At 47.1% G+C, this 26,070-nt stretch overlaps 6 protein-coding genes across 6 annotated transcripts; 1 reads left to right on the top strand and 5 right to left on the bottom strand.

Moving 5' to 3' along the window:
• Window positions 1-7,021: 7,021 nt before the first annotated feature.
• CLAFUR5_07073 (uncharacterized protein) lies at window positions 7,022-8,416 on the bottom strand (the record flags this gene model as incomplete). The annotated part of the gene is made up of 3 exons (XM_047906221.1): window positions 7,022-7,260; window positions 7,308-7,570; window positions 7,692-8,416. The coding sequence occupies 3 exons, from the start codon at window positions 8,414-8,416 to the stop codon at window positions 7,022-7,024; spliced, it is 1,227 nt and encodes a 408-aa protein (XP_047762993.1).
• Window positions 8,417-9,714: 1,298 nt separating this feature from the next.
• Window positions 9,715-11,619, bottom strand: CLAFUR5_07072 (Cytochrome P450 monooxygenase; the record flags this gene model as incomplete). The annotated part of the gene is made up of 3 exons (XM_047906220.1): window positions 9,715-10,231; window positions 10,280-11,220; window positions 11,275-11,619. 3 exons carry the CDS (start codon window positions 11,617-11,619, stop codon window positions 9,715-9,717), a joined length of 1,803 nt encoding a protein of 600 aa, XP_047762992.1.
• A 1,184-nt stretch (window positions 11,620-12,803) lies between these two features.
• CLAFUR5_07071 (Benzoate 4-monooxygenase) lies at window positions 12,804-14,192 on the bottom strand (the record flags this gene model as incomplete). The annotated part of the gene is made up of 3 exons (XM_047906219.1): window positions 12,804-12,962; window positions 13,119-13,894; window positions 13,988-14,192. The coding sequence occupies 3 exons, from the start codon at window positions 14,190-14,192 to the stop codon at window positions 12,804-12,806; spliced, it is 1,140 nt and encodes a 379-aa protein (XP_047762995.1).
• A 4,055-nt stretch (window positions 14,193-18,247) lies between these two features.
• CLAFUR5_07070 (FAD-dependent monooxygenase OpS4) lies at window positions 18,248-18,902 on the top strand (the record flags this gene model as incomplete). Its single annotated transcript, XM_047906218.1, has 2 exons — window positions 18,248-18,325; window positions 18,378-18,902. 2 exons carry the CDS (start codon window positions 18,248-18,250, stop codon window positions 18,900-18,902), a joined length of 603 nt encoding a protein of 200 aa, XP_047762994.1.
• Window positions 18,903-20,084: 1,182 nt separating this feature from the next.
• CLAFUR5_07069 (3-hydroxybenzoate 4-monooxygenase) lies at window positions 20,085-21,075 on the bottom strand (the record flags this gene model as incomplete). Its single annotated transcript, XM_047906217.1, has 3 exons — window positions 20,085-20,915; window positions 20,957-20,966; window positions 21,032-21,075. The coding sequence occupies 3 exons, from the start codon at window positions 21,073-21,075 to the stop codon at window positions 20,085-20,087; spliced, it is 885 nt and encodes a 294-aa protein (XP_047762898.1).
• Window positions 21,076-21,118: 43 nt separating this feature from the next.
• On the bottom strand, window positions 21,119-22,288 carry CLAFUR5_07068 (3-hydroxybenzoate 4-monooxygenase; the record flags this gene model as incomplete). Its single annotated transcript, XM_047906216.1, has 3 exons — window positions 21,119-21,808; window positions 21,907-22,048; window positions 22,107-22,288. The coding sequence occupies 3 exons, from the start codon at window positions 22,286-22,288 to the stop codon at window positions 21,119-21,121; spliced, it is 1,014 nt and encodes a 337-aa protein (XP_047762901.1).
• Between the last annotated feature and the right edge of the window lie 3,782 nt (window positions 22,289-26,070).

Here is a 26,070-nt window from a genome sequence, read left to right as displayed (position 1 = left end):
GAGTCGGACGAGCTCGAGCTATCGGAGCTATTAGATAGGTTATCATCTTAGGTACTATCCTTACGCGATCCGCGGCCGCGACGTCCTTACTTAGGCTTCTCGGCAAGTCGCTTCTTTAGGTCTATAATTTCGTCGTCCTTAGTCTTCTTAATATACTCGATCTCGCGGTTATAGTCCTTAGCGGTAGACTTATAGTTAGAGAGCTTATTATCGACGTCGCTCTATTAGTTCTCGAGGTCCTAGATACGATTAACGCACTCTACGATCTAGGCGTTAAGTTTAGAGAGCTCTACGTTCTTATCTTAAATCTACGACATAGCGTTAAGTATATATTCGCGGTTCTTAGCTATATCCGGCGTAGGCGGCAGTTTCTTAAAATCGTCGACCTACTATTAGAGTAGATCACGGGCTACTATTAGCTAGTCGCGATCCTTTACGGCGGTGTCGCGTTCCTTAGTCGTGTTATCTAAGCTCTTCTAGATATTATTACGATCGGCTAGAGTTACCTTTAGATCGTCCTTTACTTTAGCGATATCCGGCTCGTTCCTCTTATACTTATCGACCTTATTCGTAAGATACTTAACCTACTTATCTACCTTCTACTATAATATCTATATGTCTGACTTCTTCTACTTAAACTCGGCCTTGGCCTACTTTAGCTTATCCTAGGCTATCCTAACTACTACTCTCTTATCCTAAAGCTTATTATACGCCTAGCCGAATATCTTTAACAACTCGATTATATTATAGTCGTCGGCTTAGGCGCGTCGAAGTAGGTAATAGATCGTAGATAGTGCTTTAGGTGTACTAGCTATAAGGGCTTAGAACTCGGTTATATCTAGGTTCTTTAGCTCCTCTAGATTATAGCGGAAAGTCTTAGCTACCTATTATTCTCCTTCTCCCTCGTCTATTACTATATTATTGTTATAATTAAACTCGACATCCTATCTAGTCGTATATTCTTTTACTTTGTCGTCCCGGGTATAGTCGGAGAGGTTGATCGTCTTAGGCGGTTCGGTAACTAGTTATATTAGTTACTTAATACGCTACTATATTTGCTCGTTAGTTAGCTATTAGGGTTAGGTTTAGTAACCTTAAGTCTAGCTACTATTAAATATAAGCGACTTACGGCGGATCTTAGGGCGACTAGTAAGTAGGGAGTACCTACCGCCTATACTCTTAGCTAGTATCTTATTAATAAAGGTACAATTGTTCTTATTGATTTAGACCTATCGCGCTTATCGCGCGATTAGTATAGAAAACTCGCGATAAGCGTAGTTTCTATATCTTTAACCTATTACTTTATAGGTCCTTCGTAGTACGTATTCTACGGTTAGTAAAGGAGGTCTAATAAAGTATAAGGGAGCCGTTCTTAATATAGAGCAAATAACGAAGTTGTTAGATAGGCTATCTAAGAGTAGCACGAGGTACGGAAAGTTAATATCTATACCGAGGTATACGGGCCGGCCCGTACCGAGTTACGTAACCGACTGCTATTTACTAGACGTCCGCCTAGGCCCGTAATAACGGTTCTATAATATATAAGCTTCTATCTAGATATAGGGGTATATAACTAACCCGGTCGATTAGCTTAGGATCCTCGGACTATAGGTAGACCCGGCGCTATAGTAGAGGAAGTACGTATAGGTAATATTACGGAAAGCTAAATAGAGTATAGCATTATACTAGAGGCTCACTACGTCTATATAGGGGGCGGACTTTCGGTAGTTACGACTTCTATATACGGCTATTATACGGCCAGTCCTTACCTATAGTAGCTAAGTATAGTCCTTAGGCGATAGGGCCTATCTATTAAAGGGACTCGTCGCGCCGTTAGTAAAGATCTAAAACTAATACCTAAGGAAGGTTACTAGGGTATATAAGTCGATACTAATAAGGATACTTAAGTACGAGACCGCTATACCGCCGATCGACCTCTATATCTAGGGACTACGGACCTCCTACTTAGGTAAGTCGGTATAGTACCTAGTATAGAAGGTCATCGCTAGTATAGTTGTAAGGGCCCGCGAATTAGTACTAGCGTATAAGGGCATTCGATCCGGAAACGAGCCGAACTACCGGGTATAGGACGAATAGCTAGCAATATAATAGGAGGGTAAGAAATCGTTTATAGAGTAACTATAGAAAGAGAGGTAGAGCAACTAGGTTATAGGGTAGAGTAGACGCCCTTAGTTAGCGGGACAACCTAAGGAATGGTCAGCTATAAAATCCGCGGTCAAGTACCCCCCGACGCTTATCTACTACCGCCTTACGAGGGTATAGAGTAGTATAGTAACCTAACTACGAACCGAACACATCGGCCTCTAGGGGTACCTATTATAGAGGAAGGTTCTAGAATACACGAATACTAGCTGCCCCTACGGCTATCGCTCCTAGAACGTACGGTACGTACTCCTCGTCTGTCCGAGGTAGTCGCTAGGAAGGGGGGAGTAGATAGTAAAGGCGAGGAACCGGACGATTAGGGCACTTCTTAATAACGTTAAGGACCTACGGCGTATTACGAACTAGATACTAGAGAAGGGCTAGCTAGAACAGTACCGCCTAGTAGGAGTAGTATAGGAAGAGAGAATACGGCGTAGCGCGACGAGACCGGCTACGAGCGGGGGCTAAAGGGGTAGTAATAGATAGATAGATAGATAGATTTGTCATTCCCCTATTCTAGGACCCTATCCGGCCTATATAGGTATATATCTATTGTTATGTACAAAGGGAAACCCGAGTAGGTGAAAACCCTTCCCGCCGCCGACTACTCCTTATCTAGTTTAGCTTTCCCTCTGAACGTATATAGTCTATGTCACTACCCCGTTAGCCCCCGCTCCTAGCCGGTCTCGTCGCGCTACGTCGTGTCCTCTCTTCCTATACTACTCCTACTAGGCGGTACTGTTCTAGCTAGCCCTTCTCTAGTATCTAGTTCGTAATGCGCCGTAGGTCCTTAGCATTATTAAGAAGTGCCCCAATCGTCCGGTTCCTCGCCTTTGCCATCTACTCCCCCCTTAGGGTAGTAATATAGACTATATACGTTTAGAGGGAAAGCTAATCTAGATAAGGAGAGGTCGGGGGTAGGAAGGGTTTTCACCTATTCGGGTTTCCTTTTGTATATAATAATAGATATATACCTATATAGGCCAAACAGGGTCCTAGAATAGGGGAATAACAAATCTATCTATCTATCTATATATATGTCTTAATCTTCTTAGCTAACTTCTATACTAGACTAGGAGTAATAAGCTACGCCTAGGCGGCGGTATACTTACGGCCGGTAGGCGTTACTAGTACGTCCCGTATAAGGGCGTCCTAGCAAAGCTAGTCTTAGAGTATAACCTTGGGGTCTATAGTAGGAGTAGTAGATACTAGTAGTTACTAGCGAGGAGTATACTAGGCGTAGAGAGGAAGTAAGAGAGACGTAAGAAAGGAGTAGATAAATCGATATAAGATAGGAGTTATAGGTTATAGAAGAGGTCTAAGATAAGCTTCGAGTTTTTATCTCTACGAGGTAGCCCGTATACTATTATTACTATATAGTAATATAGCTCGTAACGCGCCTAGTAACGCGCCTTATGATAATATAATACTACCTAGAGACGGCCCTAGAACGCTACGGAAGGCCGTAGAAGATACTATAACCTTTCTACTAAGCTAAGGGTAGCTTATATAGAAGAAGAGGTAATTATAATAGGAGCCTTAGTATAAGGCTATCTATATATAATATTAGGGCCCTTCGGACTATACTAGACGTAGAGGAGCCGAACGTAACGTATCCTACGACTTATCTACAAGATACCGGCCTTAAGAAATAAAGTAAGCTTTAGTTTATCTACGATTCGGAGAATCGTAGGCGTACTATATATTACGACATCTCTACTCCTATAGGTATCGACCCTATTTCGAAGGTATAGGACTCTAGTATAGTCTTTCTTATTTATAGCGTCTCGAATAAGCCTCTCTATCTTTCTCTATTCAGGTACGATTATACTACTACTAGTAGAAGACTTCGAAGTAGGCCGTAAGCTTACTACTAAAGGGCCTAACTTCTTAGGAGGTAGAAGCTTAGATAGTACTATCTCTAGGCTAAATAGATAGATACCTATCTTTAAGAAGGCTAACTTAATATTCCTAGGTACTACTATAAGCTACTATACTTACTAGAAGATAGTAAAGAAGGCTCTCTTCGTAATACCTTAGATAGTACTAGATTAGTATAGCTAGTCGTTTAGGGCTATTAAATATTAAGACGCGAGAGTAACGAATACGCTTATATTAAGTAGCTATAGCCTATATTTTAAATAAGGTAGATATATACCTACAATTATCTTATACTTTAGAGCCTAACTAATAAACTTTGTAGTAAGATATAAGCTAACGTGCTTTACTACCGAGCGGGCTATACTACCGAGCGGGCCACTTTTGCTAAGAACTTTACCACTTCTATAGATATAGCTATATCACCACTATTATAGCGTATATTGTCTTCAAACGAGGCCAAACTGACCTTAGCTGTCTAGGCCATAAAACGCGACGCGAAAATTACGAATCGACTTGCTATAAAGGTATACGACGCGTCTCGAACTACACTAGGGTATCGATTGAATAGACGACCTCCTCGGGGTGACTACGAGCCTAATTCGAAGAAGCTTATAGAGCTAGAAGAGAGGGTGATACTTAAGTACATACTCGAGCTAGATCTTAGAGGTTTCCCGCTATTAAAGGCTAGTATATAAGCAATAGCCGATTCATTGCTATAAGAGAAGGGTCTTAAGCCCGCTAGTCTCAATTGGATAGACAGGTTTATTAGGCGGTATCGTGAGCTAAAGGTTTGTATAATACGTAGATACGATCGTTAGCGAGCCCTAATAGAAGATCTAGACGTTATCGAGAGGTAGTTCTTACTTATACGTAATATAAAGGAGAAGTATAGCATCCTTAACTAGGACACCTATAACTTCGACGAGACAGGGTTTATAATAGGTGTCATTACGTCTTAGAGCGTCGTTACGGGTTTAGAAAGGCGTAGTGGAAAGAGGAAGGTCGTTCAATAGGGTAATAGAGAGGGAGTAGAGAGATAGCGTATTAGATAGCTCTTATACGAAGCGAGATTAGTAAGCTACGTAAGTCTAACGAGGCCCTTTGTTAGGAACCGCTATACGTTATCCTAACCGGGCTTAGATCTTTATAGTGATATCTCTGACTCGTTAAGAAGGTAGTGGTCCTAAACAGTATATAGTATATACTTAAAATGAGTTGAGTACGAGGCTCCTATCTACTCGTAAAGAAGCGTCGTCTATATAGTACTATGTCTTAGCGTAACTAATTAACTAATTAGACTGATCACTAAGTATACTGACTAGACTAATTACTAAGTATACTAATCAGACTGATCACTAAGCATACTGATCAGACTGAGCGCTTAGTTGCTAAGGTCTCTAAGCTGATTAGTTTCGGATTCTCCCGCAAAATGAGTGGCTATAATTCCTTAGAATCTCGAACCGTAACACCCTTATATAGCGAAAAGCACGAAAGCGCAAGTATATTCAGTCTAGAGGGTCTCTAACCTTCGATAAGGCGTCGCAATTGATACCTCTAGAGGATACTAGGAGGTAGGAAGTGAGTAGAGAGTCGCTAGATAGTGTTCGGCTAGTACTAAGGCTACGACGCTATAAGCGATATAGCGAGTCGGGGCATAACGTACGTACCTATTAAGTAGACTTACTAGATAGCGAAGAATCTAAAGAGGAATTGTCCTCCTAGTAACGATTCTGTAGGATGTCGTCGTGTTAAGATACCGTCGTAATTAAAGTAGAAGTAGTACAGTTCTTAGTAAAAGTGGCCCGCTCGGTAGTATAGCCCGCTCGGTAGTGAAGTACGTTATAGCTATTAACTATTAGGAGCCGCTAGTTACGGCTATTACGAGCCTTCTTCTTAGTATATCTATTATAGACCTTTATAAGCTATTAATAACCTAGCTCGTTATTTGTCTAGCCTAAAGATAAGCTCGTAAAGAAGGCTATATATTACTAAGGATCTATATTATTAACCTAGGTATCTTATAGATTACTAGAAGTAGCCTTATAGATAAGGTAAGGTAGTAGGCTTATCTTATTAGCTAATATAGCTACTATATAAGTAACCTACTCTCTATTACTATCTTAAAGGTATCCTATTAGCTTTCCTTACTTAGCTATATTCTTAGTAAATATTCACTTTGCCTTAGATAGGACCCTAAATATAAAGCGCTTCTTATCTATATTAGAGATGTTCTTAGACTAGATATTATACTTATTAACTATCTCTTAGGTAGTAAGTAGTACTAGATATATAATACGTACCTATTAGCTTTTTCCGGGCCTTATCTAATACTCTAAGATAGGCTATATCTAAGGTATAAGACTACCTATTTCTAAACCTAGAGACCTAATTCTTACTAGCCTTAGTACCGTAGGGCTCGCGTATAAAGTTACGTATTGTTATTAGTATAGGTAGTAGGGCTAGCTCTATAAGGGTATTAATCTATTAGTATAGCTCTCTCTCTTATATATCGTTTAATAATCGCTATTCTTTATACTACTACCACTAGGTTCCTTACTTACCGTCCTAGAGCTTACTAAGCTTTGTACGCTTAATACTATACTCCCGGACTAATTATATAATATTAGGCTTATCTTACGCTTTTAAATAAGCTATTACGGACTTATATTACTTGTCTATAGCTATAGTAATAGTGTAGATAAGATAATAATGGAAACAAGCTTTATTAGATTGAGAGGTGTGTATTAGTTAGGACCGTGCGGCAGGTGGGGAAGACTTCTAGTGGCGCTCGGCGGTGACGCCCGCACAGCCACTGCTTGGGCTTCACTTGCACCCCCGAACAACACTCTGATTGGCCAAGCAGACCAGGATCAAATGCACAACGAGTTGCAAGGGCGGGTATAGTTCAAAGTGGCGGATTTGAACATTACCATTCTACTTAGACAAGAGTGGCGTGTCGCAATAATGTCATTCCAAGCTAGTCTACGGCATTGACTGGCTCCTCCTCCCCTTTCACTTGAGACTGATCCGCTTTTTCGTAATAGACAGGATGTGGCAGCATGACCTCAAACCATAGCAGAATGCTGCCACAGAGGAAAGCGACCGAGCCCGACAGTGACAACATTGCAGACTCGTAACTCTTCTCATACATAGCATAAAGCCCGGCGGCGATGAAGAGGCAGGCGCCAGTGAACTTGAGCATAGCAATATGCCAGCCTACGATGAAATTAGCACCGTCTCATCGACAGTGTGTAGGTCCATACCAATCTGATCATAAGCCGGCTTCCACCATCTTGTCTGCATCTCGAGAGCGAGAATGATCCCAGCTACCGCGAAGCCGATGCATCCTGTGAATATGGGGAAATAGAAGGCTCCTTTCAATGTCTTGGGATCTTCCGCAATGTGGCGCCATGTCGGTTGGAGGCTGACACTGTTGGCCCAGAAGAATAAGGCCGAGCTCACTGCCTGTATCATAGTGGCCCAGAAGCCAAGGTCCCGTCGGCGGAAATCCGCGAGCTTTGTGAACCTACAAACAGGAGGGTGTTAGCTTTTGATGTACATATGGAGCGCATCGTGAAGTGCCTGTCTCGCGCGCTCCATTATAGTCTAAACCACTGCTCGATGTCTGTTGGCCTTCGAAAACGTACCAGCTCCAGTCTGGCTTTGACCAACCAAATCTCCTATTATATTCCCAATCGTTTGGAACGAACTTGCTCTCTGTTTTGGCAGACACATCTGAGGCATCGGAAACCGGTTCGACATGATAGCCTACGGGGGTGCGATTGGAGTTGATCGTTTCGAGAATCATGAGATAGGCCCCAACGGCGAACACCGCAGAGCCAGCCCAAGCGAACCAGCGGTTGTAGTCGTAATCCAGCTGAGTGTTGCCCCCTTTGATGTAGCTGGCCATGACGAATAGCGAACTACCTGTTATGTAGACCATAGCTGTCCACCAGCTGATATTATCCAGAGGAGCATCCCAGAAGCGCATCATGCTCAATATCGTTTTCAAGGCTCCTGTCAAGCCGCCGGTGCGCGACGGCAAGGTAACATTTAGCCCCTCGAGTTGGGAACGATCGACGATGATTGCGCGTCTGCCCTTCCGAGCATCACGGTCGTAGTGTGCGTTCTTGTATCCAGTCGCGTGAGCCTCCGGATCGCGAATATCTCCCTCCCAGACTGCGTGAGATGGGTCCATCCATCTGAACGGCCCTGTTGCGCTGCCGGGCATGTAGTCGCCTTCGATAGGGGTAGACCCATTGTGGAACTTGAGCGTACGGCGCGGCATGGTGAACTCGAGCACCGACTTCGGAGTGTGTGGTTTTTGGCGAACAGATATGCCGACGCAGGACTGGAAGAGGTACCAGTACATATATTCTACATATATGTGGGCGTAATTTCAACGTCAAGGGCGTGTGGTGAAGACTTCGACCTACAAAATCATACCAGGCTGATGGTCCTGCCAAGTCAAACATGTGAACTGCAGTGGCCGTTGGGTTGGGCGTTACCTAGATTTGGTGCTTTCTCTTGCCAGTTGTCAGCCGCGATTTCCTCTGCAACGAAGTGTTACCTAGCATCTCGGCCGCTTGCCATAAGAAGTGACCAGTCTTGATCATGTTCGTCAGTGGGACGGCTGTTGGGTGGCGCCTAAGTCGTAATTCCGACTACTTTCATGCGTGATTGTTTCATCTCCTCTTTGCCTTCGCCGAACATGCTGTAAAAAGATTGACCGTGCCGCTTTGTAGGGTCTCTTGGCGGCAGCATAGTCAAAACGGTATTGCGCGCCGACACCTGTGACGAGAAGGGTCAAAGCCGGGGCTGCAAGATGCGCATCCACACCCCAAGTAGGGATCGAGATGAAGCAACGGTCATGGCAATGCCCACCGACGAAGCGCGCAAGTGACAGCCTCGAAGGCAGGCAGAAGCCATGAAGCAGGCTGGAGAATGCCTGTAGAGCACTGTTGTCGAATGCCCAAGGTTCACAATGCGCCAAGACATCAGTCCCAGTCTAGCGCGGATCATCATTTATCACACCTGCCATCAACATGAACTTCCTGCACTCCTTCCCTCTTTTGAAGCGGCATTGCTTGGATTCCCTTATACCATACGTGGGCAAAAATCTCTTCAGATGACAGATCCGCGCAGCGAAGAAGGATTCGCTCAGTCCTCCAGCTTGATGGACGCGACGCGTCGAATTCTCAAGAAATTGACTTTCTGAGTATGCCTCCAACGGCAGCGATGTCCCTGCAACTTCCTTGCTCATGTGCTTCGGGAAGCAGAGACTGGCAATCCTTGACGGCGGCGGTACCTTAAACGAACCTCATCTTTCGCAATGTCGACTGCTGCTCCCTCCTTTCTCGGATCTGGCAGTGGCAAGCCCACTGTGCTGTCTCTTAGACCATCGACGATTCACTCACCTTGCCCAGCCAGCCTTAACACGAAAGGCAGGATACTATCATGCCGGCTGAAAAGATTCTCTTCGACATCACTACTACTAAATTGACTCCTCTATACAGAGCAGGGTATGAACTCGCTAACTTGCAGAAAACTGACAGCCATGAAACGCCTCAACATGCATCCCGGAGTGCTGCTCTAGCTCGATGATCTCCGACGATCGTGATGCTCGACATCACAATGCCTCCCAAACGCCATGGCAACAATCACCCATACTTACACACTTGGGCCAAATTTTCTGTGAACAGTTGGCGCCTGTTCAGTCAGACCGTCCCAAGCGAAGAGCTCTTCGCCTGGTTTCCGAGCAACGTCCCACCGGGTCTTACATTCATCCTTGTTGTCCTTGATCAGGTTATCACCCGAAGGTGTTTCCTCCAGGATCCAATGTCGCTTCTCCTCACTACGAGGCTTGATGCTGCACTTGAAAGGCTTCGACATCGTGATAACCCAGGGAGCAGTCTCGTACCATGGAAGAGGGTTATTGTGGGCGCTTGAGCCTTCCGGACGCTTGATCTCAAAGGCCCACATCAGGGATCCGATCAGGGTCGTGAGTTCGGTGAAGGTGAGGTCGACACCTGGGCAGCTACGATTGCCGTAGCCAAAAGACCGATCGTTTCGCAGGTTAGGAAACTCGGTGAGTGGTTCTTGGTAAGTCGGGTACGCTGGATCGAGGAAACGTTCTGGCATGAACTCAGTTGGGTTCGGGTACATGGTCTCCTCGCGACTGATGAGACTGCCAAATGTTAGTATATGCTCCACAATGCAGTCATGAAATGCTTACTAGTGATTGGCGTGCAGGATAGCGCCCTTTGGAATCAGGTAGCCCTCATAGACGTCATCCTCCATGGCCACATGAGGAACACCCAAGGGAGTCGCCTGTCTCCACCGAAGGATTTCCTTGACTGTCGCTCGAAGCTTGGGAAGCTGTGGAAGATCTTTGACGGAAGGAGTCCGCATGCCGCAGACACGATCGAGCTCCTCAACAACCACTTCTTGCCAGGACGGATAGTGGCACATGGCTGTGAAGAAAGCGTGCAAAGGACCACCCACTGTTGCAATAGCGACGAAGGAGCTGGAGCCGATTGCGTGAGCAGCCTCATAGAAGTCAAGGTTCTCAGTGCCCTTCTCTTTCTCAAGCCAAAGCTTGCTCCAGCAGTCTGTACCTTCTTCGCCTCTCTCAACACGCTCCTTCACATCGGTCAACGCCTCCATATAGGCATCGGTCATCTCTTGTCTGCGGACGGCCTCAGCCTTCTTCCACGGCGAAATAGCTTCGGGGAGATTGGCAAGGAATGTGAGCTTGTTGATGAGAGGACCGGCCGGAGATACTGCCTTTAGGATTGTTGGGATAATGGTGAGAAGCTTGCTTCCGTGCTCTGGATTGGCCCAGGCCACGCTGGCAATGGTACGCGCGCAGTGCACGATCATGTGCTCTGACCATCTCTCGGGAGATTCAAGCACTCGGCGAATTGTTCTCTTGTTCTCAACTTCAGGCCAGCCATAGAAGGCTTTGGGGTTGGCATGCCTCATGATCAGGTGCATGAAGTTCTTGTATCTGCGGAATTGCTCGCCATAGCCCATGAGAGGAAGAATCTCGGAGCCTTCTTTCACACCGATCGCGGCTGGGAGCTCATTGCGGTCGCAATAGTTGCGTTGGCGCGTTACGAAGAGGTCTCGCGCGATCTTATCGGTTTCGACCCAGATATGGATGATGCCCATTACCTATGGACGAAGTCAGCTTTCAGCTTCGCCGTAGCGACACACGACCTGCTGTACCTTCCACTCGTAGATGGGTCCCATCTTCTTGTGCAAATCGCCGAAATGCCACGCTGCCTCAATACCAGGTCCAGGGACATCCCAGAAACGGCCAGCGTACGGAAGACCTGGTAACCTCGGAAGCGGTTTCACGCCTGGAGGCAGCTTCTTGGATCCTACGCCAAAGATCCTTGCCTGCAAGATCATCAGAAGGACGAAGAAGCCAATTATGACTTTCGGTTGAAGAAACGTGAATTCGACATCCGCTATCGCTGGGATCGCATGCTGCACGGCCGAAGTTGCGTTGTCCATTGAGCCAGCGACATAGAGCGATTGCTGAGCAGAGTGATCCACGAGGCCTGCCATTTTGCAGTCGTTGCTGTCGCCAGTTGCGAAGAGGAAGTGCGAAGCAAAAAGGAAAGGGTATGATACTTGGCAACAGCTTTCCGGCGAACAGCTATGCTATATTGGACGACCTGGCGCCTGGCTGGCGGCTGGAATGTCTTTTAACGGACCAAGATCTCCTCGCTTGTGGTGCAGCTTACGGGTGACAAGGCTCGCCAGGCACTGGAAGTGGAAACATATTCGCTCGTGAAGACTTACGTGTTGCGGTGAAACGGTGGAGAGCCGTATTACTGCTTCCCTACCTTCGGCAGGCGTGCAGGGCCCATACCACCCCTTGGTACGAGGAACCGTATGGAGCTCGCAATGATTGGACAATACAGAAACCACTAGACGCAAAAAGGCAATCCTGCAGATGCAAGCCGGAACTGTAAATTTAGCACATCCGTGCCACATCCTGAATCCTGCATGTCAACCACAGCGACTGGGCGCCTGTCCAAGACCGTCCAAGACCCGCGCCAGAGAAAGGCATCTTTGCGAGCAGCTGCTCGGAGTCCAGCTTCTGTGACAGTGTGACCCAAGATCCGGCACGAGTTTGCGGCAAACGAGAAGCGTTAGCTGCACTGGATTGTAATCAAATCATCCATCAATACTCGCCTATTGCTCTGGGCATTGCTGGCGCTGATGCGATTATCCCCCTGCCACACGCGGAATATACACGATCGTACGAAAATGCCCAGCTTCGACCTAGCATACTGGTGCCCACATCTCGATATTTGCGATGGCCATGTGTATCATGTATATGCAACATCGACAAGTGCATTGCGCAACTTTACAGATCGAGACCTGTCAAGAATGTCAATCAAAATTTCATGGCGATGGAAATTGCTGTGTTACGATGCTATTAACAAGGATAACTCGGCACGCCAGACTCGCAGCACTACCCAAGCGAGGACTATTGGATGTGAGATGCAGAAAAGTACGGATACTCCGACCTGTGCTACCACAACTCTTCTGCACGCTCAGCACGCCACCGTACGCCTCACGTCATCCCTTCACGAACCCTCGTGCGAGCCTGCCATGTGCCAGCGCCTGTGTCATACAATGCCCACTCTTGGCACCGAGCGGCGGGATGGCTGCAGCATGCTACATTGGAACCTCGTGAGATCGGGTGGCTGCGTGCTGCCTCTGCACGCGAGACCCTTGCCTCAGATAGGGATTTGCGAGCGTTTCCGGATGCCCACCCAAAACTCATCAGGCTTCTTGGAGAAGCCCTCGTGCGATTCTAACTCTTGTTGATAGAGCTCGAAGTCGTATCTGTGAAATGCGGTTCCGATGATGAGCGCCAGCTCCATGTGTGCGACGTTCTGGATTGATGATTAGCCAAATCACGTTTGAGATTTTGTTGGATTACAGTCACAAGACGACAACGTCACGTCGCCAGCAGACCCATTGAATGGATAGCATAGCGTTGAAGGACCTGCCATTTCTCTATGTCTTGACACCTGGAAGGAGGTACTTACCTGCCCGACGCACGCGCGCGGACCGAAGCTGAAAGGATTGAAGCAGATCTTCTGCCGTGCCGTCAGATTTTCCGGAAGCCAGCGATCCGGCTTGAAGTCTTCCACATCCGGTCCCCATACTTCGGCATCGCGATGTATGGTATAGCTCGGGACCGAGAGAACAGTGCCCCGAGGGAACACATCACCCTGGTACTGCACGCCTGAAGCTGGTGTGACTATCCGAGGCAAGCCGATCGCGGTGGTCGAGTGTAGACGCATGGCTTCGTCAACACATCGTCTCAGAAACGGAAGGTTCTTTACTTCGGCGTGAGAGGCGATGTCTGAATTAGCTGGGATTGCTGCATCGAGCTCGGCCTGGAGGCGAGGTACGATGCTGCCAGGTGCGGCTCGTTCGCCATGCAAGATCCAGTAAAACGTGGCACAGGCAGTGTTGGACACCGTGTCGCTGCCGGCAATAAGCTGAGTCAACGCTTCTGAGATAAGTTCATCTCGTGGCATAGGATTTCCCTTGGAGTCCTTGGCGTTTACTAACATATCCAGTATGTCGTGTCTCTGCTTATTGCCCTTGTCGGTCGCATGTTCTGTGGAATCCCGTCTCTTCGAAACGGCGACAGTGGCGATGCCATGTAGATTCCGCGCAGATTTCAGACCATTGGTAAAGAAAGGATCAGGTAGCCATTTCGCCCAAGGCTTCAGCGATAACATCAGGCCCAATGTCGAGCTCACCTCACCTCGTCGATTCAGTGTTTCTGCACCAGGCGCGAGCACGATTGGACCTACAAGCACGAGGATGTCAGCATAAATCTTCATATGTGAAGCATCGTCTTGCTCAGACTCTTCTGGACCGTCAAGCGACGATTCACACATACCATGTGGCTCAAGCTGTGCTTCGCACTCATCCCGGCCCTTATCTAACATACCAAATGGCGCACCAAAAGCCAGGTCACCGATGATGTCGAAAGCGATGAACGTACACCATGGCATCATGCTTATCTTCGCAAAGCCACTTCTGCTGGTTGGGAACGATGCGATGCGATCTAATTGGCGAACCCAGCGTCGAAGATTTCCAGCCATGTGTTCTTCAAAGGCATGCACTGAAGCAGGCGAGAAAGCGTGGGCAATGATCTTTCGCTTCCGCGTGTGCTCTCCACGATCTCGAACATTGAAGACGCCAGGAACGCCAGATACGAACGCTTCATAGAAGTGGCTGTGCAATCGTTAGCTCGCTAAGTCGTGCTAGTCGCTGTCTTCACTACTCACTCTTTCAGGAAACCATTACCATGGGCATAGACTGTCTGTAAACCCTCGGGCTCCGCGATAGAGACATGATTGAACCCGACACGAACGACTCGACCATATTTCCGGTGCGCGTAGTCAACCCAAGCAAACTTTTTGCCCTTCCGGGCGCCCAGCGCGATCCATATGTTGCTAAACTTGGCGACGAATGGACCAGGAATGTGTCGAAGGTGCTTGTATGTGGCAAAGTAAGGTAGGCAGTGAGTGAATTGGTATGGTATCCTATTGGTTAATACTGGTTACCACGCGGTTGTTGGTAGGTACGGTATCGCCGTCGTCGCTAGTGGTAGTGGTATGGTATTCTCGCCTCACTGGCACCGGTAACCAGATCCAAATGAGGTATCCACTGCGCTCCAATCGGATGGCTATCCGCAGTGGGTCACCACCAAAATAGCATGTTGCCGGAGTCGCGTAAATACGCGTGTTGTGTGTGTTCTCGTACCTCTCTATCTTATTATCTATTCACCTCACTGCCGCCAATATGCCAGCCTTTCGATGGCCATTCACCTTGCCTTCGAAGAACACCACGAAGGTGACTCTATGCCTCAAGAAACCCAATTCCGACGCTGAATTGCGGCTCGACGAGTTCAATATCGATGGTGTTGCGTACACGCAAAGAAAGGGCGTACGAAGACCTCTTTAATATGGGCCCATAGAGAGGCGTTGGTGCGTAATAGCGATTTAAGAGAGGTGTATTACTGCTACAACTGTGAGCTCGAGAATAGGCCGCAATCGCTACCTATAATGAACGGCAATCAAGGTCCACTTGTCCATCTTCAGAGCTATTAGATAAACAAGCGTAGTGAGCCTGTTGCCGTTGTTGAAGAGCCTGAAGAGAGCTCGTAGTCGCAGACCTTCATCAACTTCACCCTGGTTCGAAAGTTCGATAAATTTAAGCGCCTGCTTATCCGGTAGATTGTGTATTGTCATATGGCCTTCCGTATAGTAGAGAACACCTACTTTCGAGAGCTAGTATCTTGCTTATTATCCAAGATCGGTATACACGTACCGAAGGCTAGTACTACGATTCGAAAGTGGGTTATCTATAAATACGAGAATTGGAAGGCTTAGCTAGTGGTAGAGCTGCTGTATGCCCTTAGCGTCATTCACATCTCTTTCGACGTCTAGACCTCGCCTAACTATTACTCTATCGTGAGTGTTTATAGCTATTATATCTACCGTAGCGGTAAGCGTTGTACTAAGCTCTTGGCCTTCAGAAGACTACGTGGTGACCACATAGGCGAGAATATCGCATTCGCCCTATAGGAGGTGTTCTAGGAGTACCGGCTCTTAGGCAAGATCGGATTCTTTGTCGCGGATAATGCCACTAATAACGACACGGCGATTAAGGTCCTGCTACAACGGATGTATCTAGAGATGAAGGCCTATTATCGTAAGGGCCGCCGCCTTCGTTGTTTCGGTTATATCGCTAATCTCTACGCCAAATCGCTGCTCCTAGGAGAAGGCTCGGGAAGGGCGCTTAAGGAGCTCGAATTGGATGTCGAACGCGGCGCTGTTGACGTAGTACACGAGTTCTAGTTGAAGCGAGGAGCGGTTAGCAAGCTGCATAATATAATAAGGTGGATTAGGGTTTTAATATAGAGGTTAGATAAGTTCTCGGAGGTAGTAGGTGGTAAAGGATTAGAGGAATTCGATAAGCTGAAGGTGAGTAGGATCTTGTACGTGATGACGCTAAGGCTTATCTAAGCTTATCTATTGGCTTTCGGCCGCTCCTAAACGCCTCCGACGTTCTACCGGTAGTACTTCGCAACTTCGAACATCTCCCTAAAAACACCTCCTAGCTAACCTATTATCTTATAGCTCATTCAAGACAACTCTACACGATGGAACAGCTTCTATTATATAATCGGACGAGCGCTTACTCTTAAGGAACGTGTCGACACGTTTTGTATACGACACCGCGACGATACGACTATCCGAAAGAACATACTCTCCCCGAACGATTAGGCCCAGCTAGATTCCCACTATAACACCCTCTAGGTCTTCGAGATAGGCACGATGGATACGTAGGGCGAGAAGAAGCACCTATACGACTAGTATCCGACTCTATACTTCGTGCTTAATACACTCGATAGGTATAAAGAGCAATTTAAAGAGGAAGCAAGGAATGACGACTCCTACGAATATCTCTCCGCGTATTACGCTACAAGCTAGTCTAAGGCCGAGAAGTACTTCGGACTCGTAGATCAGATGCCTGTCTATTACGCCGCTATAATGCTCAATCCTATCTAGAAGCAGGAGTGGTTTAAAGACATGTGGTCGGCCGGCACTAAAGAGCAGTAGAATTAGATCAATACTACCCTCGCGTGAGTACAAGAGCTCTAGACAGACTTCTATAAGCTAGCCGATTAGATAGCTATAACACCTACTGAAGAGCCGGCGTCTAAGAAGCGTAAGAATAAGAAGGGTAAGGCACTAGCGGCATCTCAATCTCAGCCTTTACAACCGGTTATTGTTAAGGACAATGACGACCTTCGAAGCGTGCTCAACAACAAGTACAAGCGGCGGAGGGTTAACGAGCTTCTTACACCTACTGTTAAGCGTGACTCGCTTGAGAAGTACCTGGCTAGCACTTGTGAGATTAATCCACAAGCTAACAAGTCTGCTAAGCAGATTAAGGCCGACAATATAGCTCTATACGATGCCCTTGGATACTGGTACCGACACCGTGAGATAGAGCCGGAGCTAGCGAGGTTTGCGTTCGATACACTCGCTATTCCGCTTATGTCGGACTCTCTAGAGCGCTCCTTCAGCTCAGGCCGTGATATGATTACATACAGACGCTCAAACCTTACAGACACCATCATTGAAGCCTGTAGCTGTCTACGCAGCTGGTACGGAGCACCAGGTAGTGACGATGTGGACGATGAGGTGGCTATCGAGAATGACTATAAGGACAACTTCTTCACACGAGCTATAGAGCCTGGACCGGAGGTTGTAGTGACAGCAAGCAGCAGCAGCGGCAGCAACACCTTGTGAAGATACAGACCTTCCTAATTAGGAAAGTGGTCACCAACTGGTATGTATTGGTAGGCTGATTCAGCTATAGGTTATTGGTATGGTATGGACAAGATGAGTACCGGTAACCATACCAATACACTCACTGAAGGTAGGATATAGTACAGGATGAACCAAGCTGGCGCCAGGACGCACGCCAGTACTAAATATTTCTGTAACGACATATCGCAACAGTCTGACTAGGAAGAATATGGCTATGCTAGGGAGCAGGCACAAAGGGTAACCAACATGGCCACAGCCCGTGCCCTCTACACCTATATTGCTTACCAACGACTGCTTTCTCGAGCGACCACCACTTCACACCCCCCAACATGCTCGTGCAAGATCCACTTTTGCTGATAACTGCTGCGAACAGGCAAAGGGACTCGCTGATCCCTGTAGAGCTTCAAGAGTGGGGGAGGAGCAGAAAGCCTATCGCTACCCTTGCAACCTTGACGGCACCTCGCCGTGCCCTGCAGCAACCACATGCATCGTTCGGGATGGTGGCGGCTGGTTGTCTGTAGTTGGTGGAGAAAGAGGGAGCAACGCGATGCATGGGTTGAATACAGCGAAATCCAATGCCGAGCACACAGGACGCTGCCGATCACTCCCACTCATGTCCGGTTGCGCATTCGCCCCCGAAAGCGATGCTTTGGTCTACATGATCAATCTACACCACAAGACCTGGATATTGCTTGCAGCCTGCCTCATTTCGAGTCTGAGAACAAGTGGTCCACTATCCGGGACGTCCAAGAGCACGCGCTTTCTTGATCTTCGAACACCACCTCTAGCGCAGCCAACAAGAAGAGATAGACATGGACACCGAAGACACGCAATTCAATGGCATCGACGTCCAACAGCCTTTACATCGACCTGAGACGGAAAGCCTTAGCGTACGTACGATCTTGAATACAGCAGCAACCTGCATCGCTCACCGAATACCAGATCATTATCGTCGGAGCTGGTCTCGGTGGTCTCGGTGCTGCAATAGCATTACTCCTCGCTGGACATGACGTACACGTCCTTGAATCAGCATCCCAAATTGCAGAAGTCGGAGCTGGCATCCAGATCCTCCCCAACAGCGCTCGAGTCCTCATACAATGGGGTCTTGGCCCAAGACTAGCCAGGCTCGCCACAATCCCGGAGAAAGTCGTCATGCTCGGATGGAAGGGTAACATCATCACAGACCACGACTTTGAAGCTGCAGCAAAAGAGTATGGAGCTCCTTTCTGGGACTTCCACAGAGCCGACCTCCACGGCGCACTCCTTGACCGAGCACAGGAGTTGGGCGCTACCTGGCAGACCAATTCGCGGGTCGTAGACATCGATACTTCACATCCAGATCTCGCGACCGTGACACTGGCAAGTGGAGCACGCATGACCGCCGATTTAGTAGTAGGCGCGGACGGCATCTTCTCAAGATGTAGAGAGATAATGCTAAGCGCACCAAGTCCTCCCACGTGTTTTTAGAAGCTTAGCGGAAAATTTTAAGGGCGGAATACCGAAAACTAAGATACGACATCGAGTCTACCGTAAGGCGTACGGCAAGGGCGAGAACACTACGTCTAGGGTAGTATATCAAAAAACTAAATAAGATAAGAACGATAACCGGATACAACGTTCGTCCGATCTTTACGGTTATAAAGGAGTACGAGCTTTAGCCGGCGCTCGTAAGGCGGGAAGGCCTCGGTAGTATCCCGAAGAACGAACTGTTAGTACTTTAAGAGGTTTTTACCGCCGTAGGGCTTTTCCTCTCTCTCGAAATTTTTGGTAGAGTAATCCCCCGTGTTACATAGTCTAGGACTCATATAGCACGTTAATGGAAGAATCAATCAATCAATCAATGCGCAGAAGTGGCGACTGTGTTATCGACCTGGTTTGGACCGGCCTTGGTACAACGCTCCTGGCACATTCACACTTCTCGGCGACGCAGTCCACGCTACCCTGCCCTATCTAGCTTCCGGCGCTGGCATGAGTCTCGAAGACGGCACGGCGCTGGGACACTGCTTCGCTCGCATCCCGGACAAATCAGCACAGTCTAAGCAACTGGCCCTCTCCGTGTACGAACGCTGTCGAAGGCAACGTACCGAGAGTATCGTCGAACGCAGTAATCTGCAACAGTACCTCTACCACATTGATGATGGAGAGGAGTAGGAGGCGAGGGATGATCGGTTCAGAATGCATGGCAAGCTGGAGAAAGAGATGCTTGCGCAAGGTGGTGATGTCTCTAGGATGGCGTTGCCGGAGGGTCTTGTTGCGGAGTCTGATCCGCTGGCGTGGAGGCGCAATGGGGTTGGAAGTTGGCTCATTGGGTATGATTGTTTGGAGCATGTTGATGCGAATTGGCCGCAAGTGGCCGGCAGTGAAGCACAGGTGAGGGCGTCGCTGTGAGGGTGGAGATTATGTAGAAGCTGTATATGTCTATCGACACCTGTATACACACAGTCAAGATGACCTCTCCACAGAACAGAAGAAGTTCTCGTTTCATATGTGCGACACCACTCAATCATGAGATGTCATGTCGACTCGTATTCATCGTATTTGTAATGAGTTTTGACAGGCAACTTATCAAGTGCGGTGGGAATACTATATGTAGTAAGGCGAGGCACAGATTCGGTCCAATTCTATTGATGTATCCGGAATCGTGTACCACTAAATGTTCAGAAACGAAGTATAGTACTCTGACACCCACGACGCCGCATGCTCAGCAGCATCCGCCTGAGCATCAGGATTCCAGCGTCCGATGCTACCAACATAGCCATCAGGCCTGACATTGATAATGGCCACTTCGGAATCGGCCATGTCCCCAATCCACTTCTCCAAGCAATGCTTGCCATTCGTACTTTGCTCTGGTACGTCGTCAAGACAGACAGTCCACCTACTATTCTTCAATAGAGACGGCAAATCACTGATCTCAAATCGATCCTTTGGCGAGGCGGTGACGATCGCTGGCGTGATGAGCTGGCTGGCGGCAAGGTAACGATCAGATCTGACGTAACGCTCCATCTCGCTTGAACATCTGGGTTTCTTGAGGTACGATAGTTCAGCCTGAGGATCTGCAGCCAGTGTGGCTAAGATGGACGCGCACACGGTCTGGAGGAACGGTCGTGCTTTGACAAGGTCCGGACACAAGAAATAGATTCGGAACTGACCGAGCATGGGGACGTCAAGTTGGATGTCTACTGGATTGGCATCGATGTATCTCGTCACCCTCGCTGGCGTCAGAAGAGAGCCAGGCTGCAGTATAGTCTGTGCGGAAGGTGCTTGGTTCAGTAGATTGGCTTGGTATTCAGCACCGACTCCAGAGATGAAGCGGACGTTCTTGAGGTATTTTTGTGCCAGGGCTGCTGGGTCGCCGTCGTGGAAAGCGTCGGCATGTTCGTAGTCGAAATCGATAAGGTCCTTTGCAATCTTGCGGCGTTCGTGCTCGTAGGTCGATAGTAGCTCCGGTTTTCCTAAGCCTCTGATGGCGAGATTGAGCTTCTAGGCGAGGTTGAGCGAATCATGCATAGACGTGTTCATGCCTTGAGCAGCCTGTGGAATCGTTGTTAGCCATACTGAAACCTTGGAGCAGCCGCTGAGGCATTTTGGACATATACCTTAGGAGAATGTGTGTAGCTGGCATCTCCAGCGATGAAGACATGTTAGGGACTGTCTGAGAAGCGCGAGGCAACTCGCTAGCCTATTTAGTAGATACCGAACCATTCTGCGGCCACATTAGCTGATAACTCCGATGCTTGAACAATATCCCTACCAATGCTGGTCCAGCTTAAGGTGTACGGCTGTAATATAGCTCTAGCACGTTCCATAACATACTCCTGGGTAGCCTTCTCCTTTGGCAGTCTTTCGCCATCTTCTAACTTGAGCTCGATGTAGAGTCTAGTCAAATTGCTCTCCCGAGGAATACACAATACATTGCCGTACTTGTGCGAGTAGACCACCGCCTTGCTCCATAAACCTGGAAAGTCTGTATCAATGTCGCCGTCAAGAACACCCCAGATGGCCTTAGAACTTGAGCCCTCAGCAACAGCACCTGGTATGCACTTCCGGACTTGAGAATGAGCACCGTCGCAGCCAGCGAGGTAGTCTGCCCGAATCGATCTCCTGTTTCCCTGATTATCGTAGAGCACGTTGAGCGCTCTGTCTTGGCCTGGAGTCTCCTCATAGGTCATAAATGGTGCGCTCCTCCGTACTTCAACACCTCGATCTCGCAGATCGTCCGGGAAGACATCCTCGACTATGCCTTGATGAACGAGCAGAATGTACGGATCCAGGAGATCCACGACGGGCGGGTAGTGAACATGGCGGCCAGTCCTTCTCATAGGGCTGTCTGGACTTGAGCTCCAGAAACATATATCGTAAATCCGTGCGGCACGCTATAGGTCAGAGGTCAGCTCCTTGTCGTTCAATAGCAAAATATGACTTCAAACAAGAGTCTGGAAGGCGAGGCAATCGGGGACGAGGTCAAGCACACCTTAAGGAGGCCATCTGCTAATCGCATTTGTCTCAGCGTTTCGATCGTCTTCGGCTGCAAGCCATCTGCTCGGCCTGTGGAGGTCTTGTCTGGCCGGTCGTCCAATATCACCGTTCTGATACTAAATCGAACCAGGTTGGCACTTTGGCGAGTCAGCTTGCAATATGAGGAACATGAGACGATAAAAGAATAGCACCTACGCGAGCATCAAGCCTGCTAGCCCAGCGCCCACCACGGCAACATCATAACCGTTGTAGTCGTTTGCGCCTTCATGATAAGCTTGCAATCTTCCTGGCGACATATTGGAGTTGTGTTTCTGTGCCTTCGGCTGGTGAAGGTCACCGTTCTGGCCTAGGGCCTCCCTTTTTCGATTCGTAGCCATGTCCGACCACCTGTACGCTCAGAGCACCATTCTTGCGATACTCCATCTTCACCACCTGTCGACGACGGCCTTCCTCCGTGAGATGTTGCGGAGGTAGCATGCTCAGTGGATAGGCGAAGAAGTGGGGTAGGGTGCAGGAAGGAGAGTTGAAGTGACAGCCTATTAATACTGCGGACTCCACTATAGAGAGTGCCTATCCATGGCCTATCTATAGACTATCGCAGCTCATGCCTGTCTCCCGAGCTCCACTCGGTGCTTGCTGTGTAGGGACGCGTCGAAGGTAGGTCAATCATGCTGATACTGACTGAGGCACGACAGCGACGGGTAGACGTTCCAAAGCACATCACCATCGAGAGCGCGCAAACTTCTCTCACGATGGGCGAGAAGAGGGTACTCGTCAGCTACGGTATATGCTTGGCACCATTGCGCAATCTCCCATGTGCTAACAGTATGCAGGCGTGGACATAGACACATGAAGCATAACTGATGATGTATTGAGATAGTATGTAGCGAAAAGAAGAAGAGAGATAAGCTCAGTAATAAATGACTAAGGCACCCGTGTATGTATACGTTATAACCCTGCCCTAGCCTAGTAGTATCAAGTCGCCCCCTTAACGGGTACTATACGCGCTAGTACATACTAGTAGTAACGTAGTAGATATATATAGCTACTAGCCTCTTATATTTCTATCCTATTATCTATCTCTTATATACCTAGGGTATCTAGTAGTCTGTTATAGTAGGTAAAAGCCGTAAAGCCTAAGGTTAAAGTTAAGTAGTATTTCCTTTTACGTTATTTATATAGGAAGTTATTATACTAGCTTATAAAGAGTATTTTAAAAGTAGGTTATATATTATATAACGTAAAGTACTAGTAAGCTAGGAACACTAGTAAGCTAGGAATTTTGTCTTAGTACGACCAACTTCTTAATTATCGTACTATGTCTTAATAACATAATATATAATCGTCTAATAAAGAAGGTAGAATTGCTCTTGCCCTCTCTACCTATCGTTAGGGCTAATTTCCGAGTCTCCTACGCCTAGCTATAGTATATTACGTACCTTGTTCGACGCTAACTAGCCAGTACTACGGAATTACTCCTCGCGTCGATACTCGCCCTATCTAGTACAAACTTACGTCAACCGAAGAATAGACGATTATTCGATATATCCTCGACCTCGATTCGCGAGGATTTGCGCCTACCCTTAGCGAGGTAGTAGATATAGCGGAAAAGCTACTCGGTAAACGCGACGCGGATCCGGTAGGTAAGAACTAGGGAGAGAGATTCGTTTTGCGCTCTACCGAGCTTAAAACGGCCTTTAACCGAGCGAAGGACCGTTAGAGAATACTCTAAGAAGATCTAGAAGTTATAAGCGCCTAGTTCAAGCTTATATAAGAGACGATTACTAAGTATAGCGTACATAACGAGGATATCTATAACTTCGATAAGACGACCTTTTAAATAGGCGTGATTAGCTCTATAAAAGTCGTTACTAGCTCGGAACGACGCTCTTGCCCTACGGCTACTTAGCCTAGTAATAGAGAGTAGGTTATAGTTATTTAGAGCATCTATACCGCTAGCTACTCGACCCCGCCCTTTATTATCTATAAACGGCGCGTCTATATTTTAGTATAGTACGAAGAGGTAGATATATACCGCGGAATTAGAAGCTTATAGTCTCCGAGAATAGATAGACAAATATCGGACTTAGCCTCGAGTAGTTAAAGCACTTTAACGCGTATATAGAGGCGCGTTCTATAGGTAGTAATAGGTTGCTCATTTTAGACGGCTATAAGAGCTATTGAAACTAGGGGTTTAAGGACTACTATCTAGACTAACGTGGTTTGTTTTACGCCGTTAAAGCTAAAGTACTTATTACGCGTATAGGACTTAGCGCGTTAGCGCGTCTCCTATATTAATAAAGAAACCTTCCTTCCGGCGTTTAAAGACGCGTTTTTCGACGTATTTACTATATCAAACTATGAAAAGGTATTTAAGGCTATAGGGTTAGTTCCTATTAACGCGTAAGTAGTACTTAATCGCCTTAATATACGCCTACGAACCCCGCTAGGACTACCCCCGCGTTAGACGACATTATAGTAGTCTTAAACTCCGAGTAATTCAAAGGAGTTTACGTCGTAATCTAAGCTTATATACGACGCTATACTAAGCAACTCCAAAACAGCTTATAATAACTTCTCTTAGCTTATTAAAGGCGGCGAAGTAATACTATAAGAGAATACGCTTCTTAGAGCTTATAACTCTAAGCTTAAACGATAAGTTAAGACTCTTATAAAGCGCCGATCTCGTAAACGAAAGTTTCTCTAGCACGGCGGGGTCTTAGAGTATAGAGTTGGCTTGTTATAGGTAGTCGTCGAGTCGTTAAAGGCTATAGAATAGTTAATAAAGAGTCGTAGGTCAGAGGGTACGAAAGAGGGCTAGCTAAGTAGACGACGGTATAGTAACTACGGTCGGACTAGCTATAACGTACGAACGTACTAGGAAGACAAAGAGAACAATTCTGAATCGGATAAGAGTATTGAGTTCACTAGTTCTCTATTTAATAGTAGTGAAAACGATTAATAAAGAATACAAGTTAGTTATACTAAGACAAAATTCCTAGCTTACTAGTGTTTCTAGCTCACTATTACTTTACGTTATATCTATCTAGAATAGATAAGTATTGCTCTTAAAGAGGCTATAGGTAACTGATTAGTTACCTAATTCTTAGCGTACGTAGCCTTAAGTTTTAATAATACGCTATTACCTATATATACGCTCGGATCGTAATATACCCCCTTAGCTCGTACGCTAGAGTAAATAAGCTAATTCTTATATAATCGCGTATACCCTATTATAACTACCCTCTCTATCTATAGTAGTAGATATTACCTATATAGATAAGGTAACTATATATTCTACTAGAAATACCGATCGGATTACTAATTTATCGACGAGGACTATCTATTCAATAGCCCTTATAACGACGAGTAATCTACTTAAGTAGTAGCGACCCGCCTACGCTAGCGGCGGCGTAATCGTAGTATAAAGAACCCTAAAACTAAGGTTCCGTTCCCCTAACGGTAGACCCTAGAGTTAGAGAGCTACGGAGGATAACTACCTAATTAGGAAGCGCGACCTCACCCCGAGTAGTAGCGGAGAATAGTAACTAACAAGAGCTATAGCCTTACGAACACTTAGTACTAAGAGCTAAGCCGAGGAATAAACTAAGGAAAGACCTAGGACATAAGCTAAGGCCTACTATATAGAAAGTAGAGGCTAACGACAAATAATATAGCGTAGACGACTCTATATACGGAGGCGGAAAACTTACTAGAGGATAACGAACACCTAGCCCGGGTATATAGATAGATAGATTTGTCATTCCCCTATTCTAGGACCCTATCCGGCCTATATAGGTATACATCTATTGTTATATATAAAGGGAAACCCGAATAGGTGAAAACCCTTCCCGCCCCCGACTACTCCTTATCTAGATTAGCTTTCCCTCTGAACGTACGTAGTCTATATCACTACCCCGTTAGCCCCCGCTCCTAGCCGGTCTCGTCGCGCTACGTCGTGTCCTCTCTTCCTATACTACTCCTACTAGGCGGTACTATTCTAGCTAGCCCTTCTCTAGTATCTAGTTCGTAATGCGTCGTAGGTCCTTAGCGTTATTAAGAAGTGCCCTAATCGTCCGGTTCCTCGCCTTTACTATCTACTCCCCCCTTCCTAGCGACTACCTCGGACAGACGAGGAGTACGTACCGTACGTTCTAGG

Source organism: Fulvia fulva, chromosome 6, assembly GCF_020509005.1.
Source record: "Fulvia fulva chromosome 6, complete sequence".
NCBI lineage: Eukaryota > Fungi > Ascomycota > Dothideomycetes > Mycosphaerellales > Mycosphaerellaceae > Fulvia > Fulvia fulva.
Note: the sequence above shows the minus strand (reverse complement) of the source record. Positions and strands in the feature narration are given on the sequence as shown.